General features: G+C 55.0%; 1 protein-coding gene across 5 annotated transcripts; it reads left to right on the top strand.

The window, feature by feature from the left end:
* The first annotated feature begins 1,680 nt into the window (after positions 1-1,680).
* ORAI2 (ORAI calcium release-activated calcium modulator 2) lies at positions 1,681-16,835 on the top strand. Of its 5 annotated transcripts, none has more exons than XM_061401993.1 (3): positions 1,681-3,166; positions 8,558-8,795; positions 13,481-16,835. In XM_061401993.1, the coding sequence occupies exons 2-3, from the start codon at positions 8,571-8,573 to the stop codon at positions 14,018-14,020; spliced, it is 765 nt and encodes a 254-aa protein (XP_061257977.1). In that variant the 5' UTR covers positions 1,681-3,166; positions 8,558-8,570; the 3' UTR covers positions 14,021-16,835. The 5 variants fall into 5 exon arrangements, with proteins under 5 accessions (XP_061257977.1, XP_061257978.1, XP_061257976.1 ...); XM_061401994.1 differs by lacking the exon at positions 1,681-3,166 and adding an exon at positions 3,203-4,260; XM_061401992.1 differs by lacking the exon at positions 1,681-3,166 and adding an exon at positions 4,949-5,106.
* Positions 16,836-17,444: the final 609 nt, after the last annotated feature.

Here is a 17,444-nt window from a genome sequence, read left to right as displayed (position 1 = left end):
CGCTCAGTCGTGTCTGACTCTCTGCGACCCCATGGACTGCAGCGCGCCAGGCCTCCCGATCCATCACCAGCTCCCGGAGTTTGCTTAGACTCATGTCCATCAAGTCAGTGATGCCATCCAACCATCTCATCCTCTGTCGTCCCCTTCTCCTCCTGCCCCCAATCTTTCCCAGCATTTAAAAGGCACATTAGTTTACAGTCAAGAAGAGGGGCAGGGTCCTCCAGGCAAGCCACTGAGTATGATTATAACAATAAAAGCAATGAAAAGCAAGTCAAAGAAACAGTTCCAACATGAGAGTCAGAATTGGCTTTCTCCTTGAAACACCATTACACTTAAAATAGGAGCTGAAGGCCTTCAACCCAGCCTCTGCCTCCCACTCTTGCTCCCAGTGACCGTACCTCCGGAAGCATTTCCTGCCTCTTCTCTCCCGTAGGCCTCAGTTTTCCTCCCACTCACCACCTGTTCCATTTCTTCCACAGCTCCATCACTGGTTCACCTGCTTGCACCCTGCCACACCCGCAGCCCCCACGCCCCCAGACTCCACTCAGCTTCTGACAGGAAGGACCCACGTGTTCTGTTCCTTGCTGACCCCCAGTGCCAGCAGGGCGCTTGGGATGTCATAGGTGCGAAACAGATGTCACTCAGCAAATCTCAGTGATTGAAAGTAAGCAGGTTAACTTGTGCACATCTGAAAAAACTGCTCCAACAGCAGGAAGAGCCTACAAACCTGCACGTAGACACAGTCACTTTTGCTGCCTTTAATGCCCAGAGCTCAGCAGCAGGGGAGGAGCCTGCCTGGAACACTCAGACCCACCCCGGCCACGCCCCCTAGACTGAGTCATCACAGCTCTGGCCATGATTACGCATTTTAAGCAGGTACCATTTGAAAAGACCCTGATGCTGGGACAGATTGAAGGCGGGAGGAGAAGGGGACGACAGAGGATGAGATGGTTGGATGGCACTGCCGACTCCATGGACATGAGCTTGAGCAAGCTCTGGGAGTTGGTGATGGACAGGGAAGCCTGGCGTGCTGCGGTCCATAGGGTCGCAAAGAGTCAGACACGACTGTGCAACTGAACTGAACTGAACCTCAGGAGATGCTACTCTGGATCCCCACACCACACCCCCACCACCAATACCTTGAGAAGCACTGGTTTGGAGCATAGAAAGTACCATCATTATTTTAATTCTCTGTTTTCTACATGTATCATATGGGGGGAAAAACTGAGGTAGAGGAGAGACGTTCTATTGACTTTTGAAAATAGGAACATAACTAAACCAACGTTAACTAGACTCGGTTTCCAAGGTGTGTGGAAGGAGGGCTGTGTGGAAACCGTTTCTTCCATCATCATCACTGGAAACAGGCACGGTTTCTCCTCCTCCCCTTTGGAAGTTAATCTATATTTACTGTCCAGCATACACGACTAAAGTGATCTACAACCTCTATCTAATAACAGATCAGGAAGGAGAACCACCTGAGAAATTAACCTGGGGTAAGTCCTCAGGCAGTTTTCCATTTTCTTGTTCCCCAGAATGTAGCAAAAACTTTTTTTGCGGGGTGGGGCGCAGCTGCGCCACAGCGGGCTTCTCAAGTTGTGGCACGTACTTGGGATGTTAGTTCCCTGACTAGGAATCAAACCCACGTCCCCTGCATTGGCAGGTGGATTCTTAACCACTGGACCACCAGGGAAGATCACACAGCAAACATTTATTGAGCAAACACTAGGCTGAAATCCAAAGGGTTCCGAAGTGCACTTTGTTGGGCAACACGATCCTCACCTTCAAGGACTCCGGGTCTGATCAGGGACACAGACAAGAAAGTCAGGCTGATGACGCTTGGGGTGCTGCGTGGGTATGGGCCCCAGGCCTCCGGGATGAGGGAAGGCTAGCTCAGATCAGAAACTCAGATCAGAAACCAGAGGTGACGATGGCCTGAATTAGAATAGACAGGAGGTGTGGAGAGCAAAAATGAGGGGCTCGGGGGATTTCAGAGACATTTCAGTGGGAGAATTCACAGGACTTGAATTCTCCTCGTGGGGAGTCAGGATCTATAGAGTTCTACAGACCTACAGAGTTACCAGCTGTGCCGAGTGGTGGAACCCTCCCTAAGGGAGCAGGGGACCAGGAGGTGGAGCAGGTATGTGAGGGAACGATGAGGACTCTAACTGTGGGCGTGGTGAAGCCGGGGGCCATGGGACACGTCCTGCCAGGCTGGGAAGAGATCAGGGTTGTAGGTGATGATACAGGAGCCCTCAGGCCAAACAGTGAGTGGGTGAGAAAACTCAGGGCGAAGTGTAGAGAGAGGGACCCGGACAGGATCCTGAGAAACACCCGTATCGAGTGGACAGACGGAAGAAGAGAAGCCCGTGTGGGGTGCAGGGCACTGTCTGGTGGGCTCACCGGAGAAGGAAAGAGGGTTTCCGGGTGGAAGGAGGGGGACGCAGGGACAGATAGGGCAGTGGCTGGGACATGTGGATTTAGCAGCACAAAGGGCTGTAACTGCAGGTGGCTGAGGAGGAAACGAAGGAAGTGATGACAGCTCTCTGAGAAGTTTATAGTCTGACGTGCGGGGGAGAGGCCATAGGAGGAGTGGAGAAGAGACTGAGCGGGAGAAAGAAGGGTGTCAGCAGGGTCAGGGAAGTGCTGGGCACTGAGTGAGGAAGAAGGGTCAGAAAGCAGGATATCTGAATTTAAGCATTCACACTGGGAATTCCCCAGCAGTCCAGTAGTTAGGACTCACTGCCGGGGCGCAGGGTTCGGAAGTTCACAGAGGCTGATAATAAGCGCTAGGCTTTAGGAGTGAATGGTCAAGGGACTGGATACACTGTCCACACCGGCTGGGAGGCCATCCTGGCTAGGAGCTGGGGAGGGAGGGAGACAGCAGGACCACAGTGTTCACGGAACAAAGGGTCACAGTGGATGAGGTCACCAGTGTGGCAGTGACCTCTGGGACATGCCTCCCAGAATTGCCTTTTTCAAATGTGGGGTGGCCGAGGCCTCAGAAAAGGCGGTGACTTGCCAGACCACCAGCCACGGGAGTGTCAGCACAGACTGGAACCCAGACCTCCCCGCCGAGCGGCTGGTACTATGCACCTTGACCTGAACCACCTCGGCTTCTGCGTAAGCCCCATGCAACAACCTGGGCACCCGAGTGGGCTCTGCAACTGTGAGTACCGGGATCATTAAATTTTTCTCCTTTCAACTTGGTGCTGTCAGCATGCTTAATCTCACAGGGTGGGGAATGCCGTTTTCTGGGTTTGGTTAGTAAACGAGCTCTGGAAAGCCCTGATAATTATGACTTACGTTCTACTTCTGCCCAGACACGCTGGATAAATGTGCCTGGGTGTGGGAGCGTGGCTACCAGGCCTAGGAAGCGTTCTAAAGGATGTGCAATCAGGGTTCAGAAGTGAGAACTCAAGCAAAGGACTCTGTTGCTCAAAGAATGTTCACCTGTGATGCAATTACTGCCGTTAGCAAAGTGTTCAGAATGCTTTCTTCCTTTTTGAACACCAAAAACATTTTATATTGGGGCACAGCCGATTAACAATGCTGTGGTAATTTCAGGTGAACAAATAAAAACATTTTTTTTAAAGAATGTTTTCCTCCTGTTTTCCAGTCCACTTTATCAACTGCCAGAGGGGTGGAAGCCACACTATGTTTTTTGTGGACTTTGCTCCCTGAAATACAACAATCTCTTTCCTGTTGCCACGGGTGGGAAGGGCAGTAATCAGACCCCAGGATTTTCCTCATTCCTTTGTTAGGGCGGTAAACACAGGGAAACTAGCTTAGTCCGCTCTTAAGTGTCCTCTTGGAATAAAAGGTGTCATTCTGGCTCTCAGCATGGGTCTTGAAGTATAAGTGGATCTGGCCTGGCATACCTGCCAACATTTACTCATCCAATTGTCAGAAAACTTGGACTGGGCGACAGGAATGGAATTTTTCTTTTTTCTTTCCTTTGGATAAATGTGTCACGGTGCCATGCTGTTGTGACAGATGGAAAAATCCTATGTAGGGCACGCAGGAAGGGCTCCGAGGGCCCGCCTGGCACGGTGGGTGGATGGGAACCCATCTCTCCTCTCAGTGAGTTACCCATATGCACTTCCTGAAAAGACCGTTCCTGTTTGAATGTCTGGGTTACAAAACCTGAGAGTTCACCATTCCCGGTGAGAGGTTCCCTGCACCCTGGAACGGAGGGAGCCAGAGGCACCGAGGAAAACCCTTCCCCCCCAGCGCTCTGCCCACCAAGCATGCCGCACTCGGGTGAGGACCCCGCAGGTCTCGCTGGGCCTGGTGGGTTGGGCTGCGGTTCCGGGTGACCAGCTCCGGGTGCGTGCTCGGCCTGGGGTCGCTGTCCACCTGGCAAATTGGGGCGTGGCCGCCCACACCTTCCCCAACGGACCCTCCTCTCCGCTATACACCCCTCCTCCCCCCGCCACCCACAGTCCGCCTGGCAGACTGATAACGAGATCCCACCGGTTCACAGGGTCAGTGACCGGTCCTGGGCGTCCTCCGGGGCTCACCCTGGGAACCTGGTGCTCCTGCTCTGTGTTCAGGCCCACACGCGTCCAGCAGACTAGGGCTCACCCTTCCCTGGACTTGCGGGCCAGACCCAGGGGCAGAGAAAGCGCAGCTTCCCCATTCCGTCGCTGGGGAGGGAGAGCGAGGGATGCCCAGGCTTCCGGCTGTCATCACCACCGCGGCGCGGATCCCTGCTCACGGCCACCCGCTACGCGCCCAGTAACCAGGAATGATAAGCACCCTTCGGGTTTTCATGTCCCGGCGGGAGCGGCGCCAGCACTGCAGGGACCCCGGGGGACCCCGGGTAGGGGGGCTGTGCGCCCCGCCCCTCCTGGCCCGCAGCATCACGTGGCCCACGGCGCCCCCGCGGCCGGTCACGTGACAGCCGCGCCGTTGCCCAGGCAGCGGCTGCGGCTGGGCGGCGGGGGGGCGGGTCAGCCGGCGGGGGCGGGGCCGGGGGACCCCGCGAGACGGGCGGAAGGAGGGAGGGGGCCGCGCTCGGCGCCCCGGCCGGGCCACCGGGCCACGCCAGAGCCGCCAGCCGCGCGCCCGAGCCGGAGTCAGGCCGGGAGGGCAGAGCAAAGATCGGTGAGTGCTCACTGCGGGCGTCGGGCGAGGGCGGCGGGATCTCCGCCCCGGCGGGGGGTGAGAGCGACCGGAATTGCCCCCGGAGACCCCAGCTTCCTCCTGGGCAGGCCTACGGAACGACTGTGAGGTTGGGACCCCAAACCCGCGGGATCCCCGGGCGGGGTGCGGAGCCGCCGGGATGACTGGGAGGTTGCCAGGCGTGGAGAGATGCGGGCCGCATGCGGGTCCCCCGGCTGCTAGGGGGTGCTGAGGCGAAGGAACAGGGTTGCAGGCGGGTTCCTCCAGGGAGACCCAGGGGAGGAGGGGAGCTGGGCCCTCCCGTGTGCGGGTGACAGAAAGAGTCAGAAACAGCCGTTTCTGCGTGGCACTCGCCATTACTCGTGCCCCAGATGTTTAAGGGAACTTGACAGTCAAACCCCCAAACCCACCTCCTGGAAATGTTTCCCACGGCCAGAGACAGCGTCACGGTAATTCTACGAGATCTCTTTTCTCTGACCGCCCCTTATATAAAAACAAAACCAAAAGACCACAAGGTTCGGCCAGGAGAGCATCCTTTGGCGTCTCTGCCACCTGACAGAAAGGTCAGGCTCCATCTTGCCCTGCCCCACCCGCTGCCTGAGCCGAGCCCTGGGGTCTGAGGACCAGACTCTGCCTCTGGTGGAGGCTGGGTGGGGAGGAGGCTTGGCCCGGGGTAGGACGCTGGGGCTGGGGGGCCGCGGATGGGTTTGAATCTAGTCTGAGCTGCTCCCTCTGCAGGAAGTGGTTTCTCTGTCCTCGGGACCCACAGGCCCACCTCACAACCCCAGCTCCAAGCAGACAGACAGCCCTTGCCAAATCCTGCCACTGGAGACATCAGTAGAGCTGAGGCCGCCCTGCCACCACCCAGGCCACCATCAGCCCTCACTGCCCATGAAGTTCTCCACTCTCCAACTTGGGCTCAGCTCACCTTCACTAACGGTCCCCATCTCCACCCCATTCATCTTTCTGGAGGCCACGAGGCCCTTCTGCCCTTCCCAGTTGGCCAAGTGTTTGAGCACACAGACCAGATGGAGCCCTGATGGCTCCCTCAGCAACTCCTCCCAAGCCTGAGCATCTGGGCAGCTCTGGGCAGCGCCAGGGCAAGTCCAACACAGTCATACTGCCTGGGCCACACGTACTCCTTGAATCTTGCTTCCACCACTGCTCCCCTGGCCCTTCTGCAGCCAGCCTTCCTGCCCTGCCTCTCAGACCCTCCCCAAGTGGGCACCATCTTGTCTTTGCAGGAGGGTCCCTCTTTGCCAGCACGACCTTTACCAACTGTGTCCTGGTCCCTGCTCCCTTACAGGGACCCTCTCCTGGCCCAAAGAGTAGAGGCAGCCAGCCAGCGCCTTGTCCACCCCCTCAGCCCTCACACTGGCTCCACTACAGCAGCATTTAACTCACTGGACAAGAATCTCCCCCGACTTAGGCCATTCCCCCACTGAACATCCTCATCTTTCATCTTTGATCCTTAAGTACCAAATGCAGCCTTACCTTAGGTCCCAGGAAGCGTTTACTGGATGCAGGGCGGAGGATGGATCCTCTGAGGGGCCAAAGGTTGTGCCTTTTACCCTTCCATAGGCTGGACAGTGTCTTCATCAACCCCACGAGCTCACTTCTGATGTAGTGGAGCAAAAAGAGGGGGAAAAAAATGCATTTCCAAATGATGCCATTCTAAATGATTTGGAGCCAGCCAGTGGATTGGTTAGTGAACATTTCAATGAATTCTTCCCAAGGGAAGGTACATTCCTGTGATTGAAGTGCTCGCAAGCAGTGCTGCTAGCTGCAGATGTGGGTGGGGGCCGGGTGGTGGTGACCAAGGTTTCCAAGTCGGCCCTCTTGTAAATGACCTAGTAATTGGCATACACAGACACACACAAGTCGCTCAGTTGTGTCCGACTCTTTGTGACCCCATGAATTGTAGCCCACCAGGCTCCTCGGTCCATGGGATTTTCCAGGCATGACCGGGCAGAAAAAGAAGAGCACAGAGCTGTTCTCTGGGGGCCCTGTTGGCCAGTAAAAGCTGTGCCTCCATGGCCTGGCACAAAACAAAGAGGAAAGGACCCCCAAAAAGAGAGAGCCTCCCCCCTCCCCAGGACCTTCCCAGAGAATCCACTTAGGGACTGGCATGGGCAGATCAAGTTTGGGGCATTTCCTCAGCCATGGACCCTGGTAAACACCCTTTTGCCCACCCACGCACCCCCAACCTGGCTTCCTGCGACCTAGGAACGCTGATCTGTTTGTAATAGCCTTAAGTAGGCTTTTCACTGGGCCCATGCGGGCCTGAAGGTACAAGTTAATATCTGATGCTAAGTGAGCTGTGAGGTGCCTGTGCCCTTGAAGCCTGCCCTACAGATTAATTAGAGCTGATCCTGAGGGCTGCTGCAGGGCCAGTCCCTTGGGCCACACAAGACTGCCAATCCCCTATTTGGATTAGTGGAGATTTGAGTTTAAATTCACAAATCTCGACAGATCAGCCCTTCTGATCTTCATCCTGTGTTACTGTCAAACCACATGTGTACTGGGATGACTCGAGGGGTCTCCAGCCTCCATTTCTTGAAAAGAATAAACCCCCAAACCATGTTCGTGTCAATTGAGCAATTTTTCATTTTGCTAAAGGTTTCCACTGCACCTTGGATGTAGCTTCAGCAAGCTATAAGTCAGTTATTTTCAGGGTGAACTGTGCTGATTTAAATTGAAGTGAGATTTGAGAAATTAGCAGCTGCGTGGAAACACTGATTTCATGGTTGGCACCTGGCCGTTGGAAAGCAATTTGGGGTTTTGGGGCTCCATTGTCTTGTTTAAGACCCCAATAGGGTGGAGAAGGCAATGGCAACCCACTCCAGGATTCTTGCCTGGAGAATCCCATGGACAGAGGAGCCTGGCGAGCTACGGTCCATGGGGTCGCAGAGAGTTGGACACAACTGAGCAACTAACAGGGTGGGCATGTCTCCACATGAAGATGAACAAGTTGGAAAAGTCAGGTGTTGTGTTTAGAATCGCACAGCTGGGTCAAATCCAGAAGTATCAGGTCCTAGAAGCTTCCAAAACGCTACAACTCCCTTCTCCTTGAAGATAGGCGTTTAGGTGCTTTCAGCCAGCCTTGGAATTCTGTTCACCCAAGAGCCACGCTCAGTTGGAGCTTTGAGCTCAGGAGAGGAGACCAGACACCAGCTTTGTGGAGAAACACTGGACGCTGCGGTGGGTCCTGAAGATGCACCCGCTTGAGCCCTTTCCCACAGGTGGTCCCTGCATTCCTGTGTGGGGACAAGCCTCGGAGGCCAGGCCCACCCTCGTGCACCCTGGGTCCTGTGGCCCTGGTGCAGGGTGTAGATAGCGGGCCCCCAGGGAAGGTAGAAGGGACTTGGAAGTCTGGGTTCTCCACGCCCTGGGGGGATCCTCGGGTATACCGGAGTGTCTCTCCTGCCCCCAGCCTGGCCCCCACCATGAGCGCTGAGCTCAACGTGCCCGTGGACCCCTCTGCTCCTGCCTGCTCGGAACCCGGCCACAAGGGCATGGATTACCGGGACTGGGTTCGCCGCAGCTACCTGGAACTGGTCACCTCCAACCACCACTCCGTGCAGGCGCTCTCCTGGAGGAAGCTCTACCTGAGCAGGGCCAAGCTGAAGGCCTCCAGCAGGACATCCGCCCTCCTCTCAGGCTTTGCCATGGTGAGTGGAAACACGTGGTGGGAAATATAGCCAGTAAGGTGGGCTTCTGCTCACTGAAATCCTGTGATGCTTCAGGGAGCAAAGCCCACCCTCTGGGCCCTGCTAGCAGCCAGGATGGACCACTAGGGGTCTCTGTCCAGAGACTTCCCTGGAGGTCTAGGGGCTAAGACTGCACTCTCAATGCAGTGGGGCCTGGGTTCAATCCCTGGTCAGGGAACTAGATCCCACAGGCTGCAACTTAAGATCCCACGTGCTGCAACTAAGACCACCCCCCCACCCCCACCCTCCAATAAAAGTCTCCACCCAGGTCCTACCCCCTCCAAGGGGATTGGTCTGGCAATGGGGAGGGCGACCTGGGGCACCCAGGGGAGTCCCCAAGCCCTCAGAAGGCCCCCAAGAGTTTGGGAATGTGAGCAGGAACTGCAGAATGAGCCCGGTTTGCTCACTGTAACCCAGCTGGGCACACACACGCTCCCCGGAAACGGAGCCTCTGGCCTGACTCCTGGCTGCCTGGCTATGCTTTCCTTCTGAGTCACCCCCCAGGGCGAGTCTGTCTGGGGAGGAGCTGCGGGCCCCCAGGAAGGGCCACATCTCCTGTTGACTCCGAAGCCTGCAGACCTCATCCCTCTGGGGATCGTCCCAGTGCACGGGGATGTCAGGATCCCAGTGAGAACTGCGGCCGCCACTCCTCCTCTCTCTGTTGTCTGCTGAAGTCCTATTGGGCTGGAAGCAATTCTTTTTTTTTTTAACGTGGAAACAATTGTTCTTCCATAACCTGGAGGGTCAGTTGTCCAGTGGATATGCAGAAAATAGAAAGGTGTCCGAGAGAGCCAGCGTGACCACTCCTCTGACGAGGGCCTGCCAGACATGGGTGCCGGTCACCCTCAGAGAAATGAGACATTGTGTAGTCAGGACGTGACTTCATACAGGGCGGGGCAGTGGTCACCGCATTTAGAGGGCAGTCAATCTGGGTTCAGGTCTGTGGTTTAAAGCAAATGCTGATTCAGGTCTTGCGAATTATTTTTTAAAAAACAGGGTCTTCCCTGATGGTCCAGTGGCTAAGATTGAGCTCCCAAAGCAAGGGGCCCGGGTTTGACCCCTGGACAGGGAACCACATCCCACAAGCCACAGCTAAAGATCCTGCGTGCCACAGCTAAGGCCCGGCACTGCCACGTGAATACATGCTAAACCAAACAAAACCCGTGATTACAAGTGTCCAACCACGTGGGGCAGAGTTTTGGCTCAAAATGTTCTCTTTCATCACATTAAAAAAGGAATATTTTCTCAAGCTTAATTTTAAAAAATATGCAAGAGAATTTTTGATGTCACTTTTTTTTTCGGTGTCACTATTAAAATTAGATCTTGGGGGACTTCCCTGGTGGCCCAGTGGCAAAGACTGTGCTCCCAACGCAGGGCTCCCGCGGTGGGACCTCTGGGTGGGGACTAGGTCCCTGTGCAGCCAAGTGAATAAATGTTTTAGAAATTAAACTTTGTTTTCTACCTTCACGTAAGAATTATAGTACTGCATTAAGCTTTTTCTGACCTGGGGGGGTGTGTGTGTGTGTGTGTGTGTATATATTTTATCTCTGGAAAACTAACTCTGAGAAGCGCTGCCCGATTGAATGCAGTAGCACGGTTTCCATTCTGTGTGGGGCCCAGGTCTTGGAAATCCCTTCCTGTCTGCGGGCGGTCTCTTGAGACTCCAGTTTGGATTTCCAAATTTAGGGAAGAGTCACTTTTTCCAACAAAACGCTCACCCAAGTTGAAGGTTACAAACCCCTCATTGAAATTTGAAAACAAGCCCTGTGAAGCTTCAAAACAGTGAATCCTGGAGGATTAGTTTGAGACTTAACTGCAGGCTTCAAGGGTATGAAGTGGCCTGAGAATGGGAGCAGTGACCTTTGAGAGGCAGGGGTGGAAATAATATTGCATTTTCTCAGCTTTCATGGAGTATCTCCTCTGTATCAGCCACTACTCCCTTTAAGCCAGCGGTGATACATTTCAGAAACCACACAGACCCCAGTAAATCAGATGATTGTTCAGACTGCAAAGCCACGTAGGAGAAAGAAGTGATGAATACTGATCGTCAGCCAGTATTTCCGCTGTGGAAACTACAGCTGAATAAGGACAGGGTCGTGGAAAAATGAACAGGCGGCGCTCAACACGGAGTCTGTTCTGTGTATTTGTTGTCGCTCAGTCATGTCCGGCTCTTTGCGGCTCTGTTATGTATTTCCTAATTAGAATTGCAAAGCTGGTCCTTTGTCCAACAGGTGCTCATGCCTGACCTTAAGCTTATTTCATGTTTATCCTGCCCCTAACACAGAAAACCTGTGATCCGAGGCCTGTGATTAAAATATCTACATAAATACACCGAAATATGGCCTTTGGCCTTTTCTCCCGAGGTGAAACAAAACTGCTTTCCTTGCCGGCCTTTTAATCATCTTTGTTTCTTATCTCTGCACCCTCTGAGGTTTCAGTTCAGTCGCCCAGTCATGTCCGACTCTTTGCGACCCCATGAATTGCAGCACGCCAGGCCTCCCTGTCCATCACCAACTCGTTCATCAAGTCAGTGATGCCATCCAGCCATCTCATCCTCTGTCATCCCCTTCTCCTCCTGCCCCCAATCCCTCCCAGCATCAGAGTCTTTTCCAATGAGTCAACTCTTCTCATGAGGTGGCCAAAGTACTGGAGTTTCAGCTTTAGCATCATTCCTTCCAAAGAAATCCCAGGGCTGATCTCCTTCAGAATGGACTGGTTAGATCTCCTTGCAGTCCAAGGGACTCTCAAGAGTCTTCTCCAACACCACAGTTCAAAAGCATCAATTCTTCAGCGCTCAGCCTTCTTCACAGTCCAACTCGCACATCCATATATGACATCCTTTTTTGTTGGGTCACATTCTTTGTGGTCACAAGAGCCTACCCAGGCTACCAGGGCACTGAGAAAGGACCACCCCTCCCTCACCTTGGCAATGTGGCCACTGACTCTTGGAGCAATAATCATTGCAGAGTTTCCGTTCAAGCTGTGGTCCACTAGGACTGACATTCTCTTCTTCCCTACCAAGGGTTCCATCTCCACTGAGGACAGAATGAGGGGACAAGGCAATAGTTGCTACAAGTTGTGAAATCTTCCTTGTAAATTTCTTAAACCTGGGATGGCTCTGGGAGTTCCCTGGCGGTCCAGTGCTCAGTGGTTGGGACTCTGGCACCTTTTTTTTTTTTTGGCTGCCGTGGCCCTGGGTTCAATCCCTGGTCAGGGAACTAAGATCCCACAAGCCACACAGTTCAGGGAAAAAAAAACAAACAGGGATGGCTTAGATCTAGGAGACAAACAGTGAATGGAAGAGCCTTCTTCTGGCTTCTCTCTGCCTCCCTGCTCCTGCTGTCTTAATGGGTCTGGTTTCTTATCATTGGGTACTTGAGAGAAAGCCCTTGGTGAGCTAAGACTAAACCTTCCACTGGGGCTGGTCTGCAGAGCTGGGGTGGGGTGTGGGCCGCAGAGGAGCCATCCTGAGTGGACAGGGTGTGACCTGGGGAAGCATGGCAGGAGCTTGGCGCCCAGTCTGGATTTTGAAAGCCCCTTAGGGCTTCTGGTGAGGAAGTCTCAGCCTAAATAGACACCCACTGCTACAGAGATAGGGAGAAGGCAATGGCAACCCACTCTAGTACTCTTGCCTGGGAAATCCCATGGACGGAGGAGCCTGGTGGGCTGTAGTCCATGGGGTCGTGAAGTCGGACATGACTGAGCGACTTCACTTTCATTTTTCACTTTCATGCACTGGAGAAGAAAATGGCAACCCACTCCAGTATTGTTGCCTGGAGAATCCCAGGGATGGGAGCCTGGTGGGCTGCCATCTATGGGGTTGCACAGAGTCGGACACGACTGACGTGACTTAGCAGCTTCAGAGATAAGCTGGGGCTTCTGGTCCTTTAGTGGGCCTCTTATTCCCTTTCACTTAAAAGTGATTTATATGTTATTGAAGTGAATACACACACACAGTTTAAAACCCCAGCAGCCCCTGGTTCCCACCCCTGGAGGAGCCCCTCCGTCTCCACGTGGAATTCGGGAATTACTGTTTCTTACACTTTCTAGACATTACCTGTGGCCTAGCTGTGACCGCTGCTGAAGATTCAGCTGTTTTCCCAGCCCAGGCCGTTTCCCAGCTTCCCCTTCTTACCATTGTTCTCATATATACGGCTATTCCCGGCCTGGCCTTCGGAGATGAGGCTGCTCCTTCCTGCTTTTGGTCTCAGCTGACAGAGGCACCCTGTGGCTTGTGAGAGTCTGTCCAGTGCACAGCTCTGGGGGTCATCAGGAGCCTCCATTGTTCCTTTTTTTTTTTTTTTTAACCCCCTGAAAGGTCAGGTTGTTTGTTTTGAAAAGCAGCAGTTGGCAGCTAAGTCCCACTGCAGCCTGGCTCTGCTATCAACAGCAGTGTTGCACTTTCCAGGGAAGTGTGGCCTCTGCCCTGGGCCGGAGCTGGGCACCCCCAGTCCTCCTCCGTCCTTGGCACCCAGGGGGAGATCTCCACGGGACTCAGTGCTTCCTTAGCCTTTTCTGTACTTTTTAGATTGCCCTTAGTGAGATCTCCTCTAGCATATCAGGAAAAAGTTCACAATGTGTGAATGGGGGAGGAGAGTGCCCTCTGCTCTGTGGAGGCTCCCACTCAGCAACCCTCTGCCTTGCAGGTGGCCATGGTGGAGGTGCAGCTGGAGACGCAATACCAGTACCCGCGGCCGCTGCTCATCGCCTTCAGCGCCTGCACCACGGTGCTGGTGGCCGTGCACCTGTTCGCCCTGCTCATTAGCACATGCATCCTGCCCAACGTGGAGGCCGTGAGCAACATCCACAACCTCAACTCCATCAGCGAGTCCCCGCACGAGCGCATGCACCCCTACATCGAGCTGGCCTGGGGCTTCTCCACCGTGCTGGGCATCCTGCTCTTCCTGGCCGAGGTGGTGCTACTCTGCTGGATCAAGTTCCTGCCCGTGGACGCACGCCACCAGCCGGGCCCCCCGCCCGGCCCCGGCGGCCACACCGGCTGGCAGGCCGCCCTGGTGTCCACCATCATCATGGTGCCCGTGGGCCTCATCTTCGTGGTCTTCACCATCCACTTCTACCGCTCGCTGGTGCGCCATAAGACCGAGCGGCACAACCGCGAGATCGAGGAGCTGCACAAGCTCAAGGTGCAGCTGGACGGGCACGAGCGCAGCCTGCAGGTGGTGTGAGCACACGTGCTCCTGGGCGCGGCTGCCGCCGTGTCTGCATCCCTTGGCGTGGACCGGAACTCACCTGCCTCCTGGACAGTTTCAGACACGCGGATGGCCAACCGGGCTGCCGAGTCACTGCCAAGACGGTTCGAGACCAAAGTTCTACTCCTGTCTTAATGCTGTTAAGACCTGGCTCGTTTTCCCTCAGAGGATGGAACTCTTCAGTTAAAGGGGAGACTGATGGCTAAGAGCTCAGGGCAAAGAAAGGCTGAGTCTTTAGCCATGGGGACTTCCTGAGGCAAGGAGGCCAGGCTCTGGGTTGTAACGGGTGGTCACGGGTCCCCTCAGAGACGTGGACCAGCTTGGGGCGGGAGCCTGGCAAGGGTCTGGAGAGTCAGGGCAGCATCCTGAGTTCAGGGAAGGGATTGCACCGACTCTGGAGCTGGGCTGGTGGCAGCCCAGGGGCATGAGTGATGGTACCACCCTGCTATGAATAGACTGGGCACAGGATTAACGGCTTGGCCTGGTGCTTCCCTCCCTGCCCTGGAGGGGGTTGGGTGGCCTGGCCCTGGGGCGGGGAGGCAGCAACCTGGGTAGGGTAAGTCAGCCCAGCAAGTGCATCAGACTAGTCAGGCCTTGGATGAGATGTCCAAGGTCAGAGGCCTGTGGGATCAGGAGGCCTGTCTCTGGGCATCCCAGGTGAGGTGCCCACTTGAGATGGCTAACTGAGGGGTGACCTGAAGCAGCCTGGGCTCAAATTCTCTCTTCCCAGACAGCAGGATCCCTGGCCACACTGACCCAGTGAGGCCACCAGGTTGAGAAAGGGGCCCACAGTCCAGAGACATCCTTCTCTCAACCCCAGATGGCCCCCTGAGCTGTCAGCCCTCTGAGCTGCAGCTACAGAGGGTGGGACACTGGCCAGGCAGCTGAGCTCACCGTCTCCTTGCTGCCTGTGGCCCCTGCTGTGGGAGGGGGGCGGCCTGGGGGACTTCCTGTCTAGATAAGGCCATGGCCTGGCCTGGTCTGTGGGTGGTGGTGCCAGAGGCCAGCCCTGGCCACATGTGGGTTCTGCTTATGACAGCAGGGAGGGTGAGGTCCCATGTAGTGCTCCCCGGGGGCCCCCCCAGGCCTTCTGGCCACACCCACCCAGCTCATACTTCTATACAGTCATGGTTTCTGGTGTTTTCGAGATGGGCATCTGGTAGACCTGAGCCCATGTCCTGGGGCAGAACACGTAGATGCTACAGCTCAGCTTATCTGTGAGTCTTATCTGTGTGCCCTGAGCTGCTTTTAAGAACCACATGCACCATACTGGCCAGCAGCCACCAGAGAGGGGTGCCTTTTCTTTTGTTTCCACAGTCATTGGACTTCATGCTCTGATGGCATGTCTGTCCACAGCCTAGTAGCTCTGTGGTGTCTGGGTCACGTGTGCCAGGAAACGCTGGTGGGCCTGACCGAGGTTTCTGAGACGGTGACATACTGTTGAGAACATAAACCTTAACACATCACTCTGAAATGCCGAGAACCCCCAGTGCAAGTCGTGGCATTTACAGGGAGCCTGGATGTTGTGTCCTGTGGGGCCAGATGAGAGCCCTGGCGCCTTCTGAAGGGCGTGTCCCTCACATCCTCTGCTGACACCTGTCGTGACTTGCTTGGTCCTTAGCGCATGTCTCCTCTCCTCTCCTGGAGCCTTGTTGAAAAGGCTCGTCTGGTTTAACGTGTTTGCTTTGTGCAAGGTCAGCGTCACCGCAAGACCACCACTGTGTGTCCTGGTAGGGACCAGACAGGCCGGCTCCTCCCCACTGCTGGAGGGGACAGCAGCTCCTTCCTCTAGCCTGAGCCTTTTGAGAGGGGCCTCGCGGGGCTCACTGCGACCCACTTTCCTGGGCCGCCTGGTGCCCCTGCCCTGTGAGCCAGGCCCATGGAGTGCCCAGTTCCCCCACATCGTGGCAAGCACACCCCAGCTATCAGCCAGGAGCCCGCTGTTAACGCCTGGCCCGTGGCGCTGGTGGGAGGGGAGCTTCCTAACCTGGCCGCATCAGGGTCGGACACTAGGCGCCAAGGACAGTGCCACACAGGCAGGGAAGATGCTGCGTGACATGCTTTAGACACTGATTAGGAGAGCAGTGTTCTTGTAATTTCTTATTTTCATCCGGCAAGTTTTCCCGGCTCCAGCCTTTCTAGTTCCCAGGTATGGGGCAAACAGTTTCTGTGAGAACAGAGCTGACCATGGGTTGGGGACTGGTGATGGGGGCCACCCTCAGGGTAGCACAGAGCGTCCTCTGGGGCTGGAGAGTAAGCTATTTGGAGCTGCAGCAGGGCAGTCTGGGAAGGACAGGGAAGCATATGTACAGGCTAGAAATTTGGTTCCTGGAGGTTTAGCCTGATTGTGAAGAGGGTTCCAAGTACAGTGGCCTCTCCATGGTAAGAGGAGTCGGTGTGGGCTTGCCCTATTTTCTTCTGAAAGGAGCCTTCCTGGTGCTCATAAAACAAATGCCTGCAGATACACACAGGCCATTTCCAAAGTGGAACACAGTCTCCATTTAGTACCTGACCAGAACCAAACTCACGGGTTTCTATTTTGGACAAACTGCCAGAGCAGAATGTATTCCAGTCTTCTAGGAAGGTCTGTGCAGGACAAAACCACACAAGCCTGAGTGGATTGAGGCGCATCTACAGACCTTATCTGTCTTGTGCTGAGAAATGCACTATGCATGACGTCATGGAGACCACATGTGGTGTACACTGCCCCCCGCCCCTGCCCCGTCCTATATATGGATTTTTTAAAAACAGTTGCCCTGGATTGAACTGAGTAAATAAAGCTACAACTTGCTCTCTGCTCTTGGTGGGAGGCCGTAGGGAGAGGGGATGCTCAGAAGCCCCTCCTCCAACCACTGGTCACCAGTGTCCCAACAGACTCCCAGGTGAGGGAGGTAGAGGCCCCCTTATTTGAACACTTCTGTCCTTTACTAAGAAAAAAAAATTTTTGTTTCTTTTGCCATACTGTGCAGTATATGGGATCTTGGCTCCCAACCAGGGATTGATATCATGCCCCCCTGCAGTGGAAGCACAGAGTATTAACCATTAGACCACCAGGAAAGTCCCTTTTATTGTTCTTAATGTTCTGGCACTTCAACCCAGAGGGCCAGGCTGCCTCTGCAGCACAAGATAACTGGGCTGCAGTAGTCTTTTTTTGGGGGGGAAGGGGGGTGTGGTGGCAGAAAAGGCCTAGGCTCAGTGCAGAGCTTTGGGCCAGCAAGCCCATCCTGAGCATTTCCTGTGTGTGCTCAGCTAGCCTGCAGAGACAGTCCTAACTCAGATGCCTCTGGAAGGGCAAAGGGAGAGAAGGGACAGACCAAGGCTAGAGACTCCTCACTAGGCCCATTAAGACCCTGCTGAGCTGTGTTTCCAGCCCCTGACATCCCTCTCAGGCTGCTGGGGA

The sequence above is a fragment of the Bos javanicus genome, chromosome 25 (assembly GCF_032452875.1).
Source record: "Bos javanicus breed banteng chromosome 25, ARS-OSU_banteng_1.0, whole genome shotgun sequence".
NCBI lineage: Eukaryota > Metazoa > Chordata > Mammalia > Artiodactyla > Bovidae > Bos > Bos javanicus.
The sequence above is the reverse complement of the archived record's forward strand: the minus strand, read 5'-3'. Positions and strand labels throughout refer to the sequence as shown.

Excerpts from the sequence above, each read along its gene's own strand:
- ORAI2 (XM_061401993.1), top strand. The coding sequence starts at position 8,571 with ATGAGCGCTGAGCTCAACGTGCCCGTGGACCCCTCTGCTCCTGCCTGC. Across the intron at positions 8,796-13,480 it reads TCCTCTCAGGCTTTGCCATG|GTGGCCATGGTGGAGGTGCA; the intron begins GTGAGTGGAAAC and ends TCTGCCTTGCAG.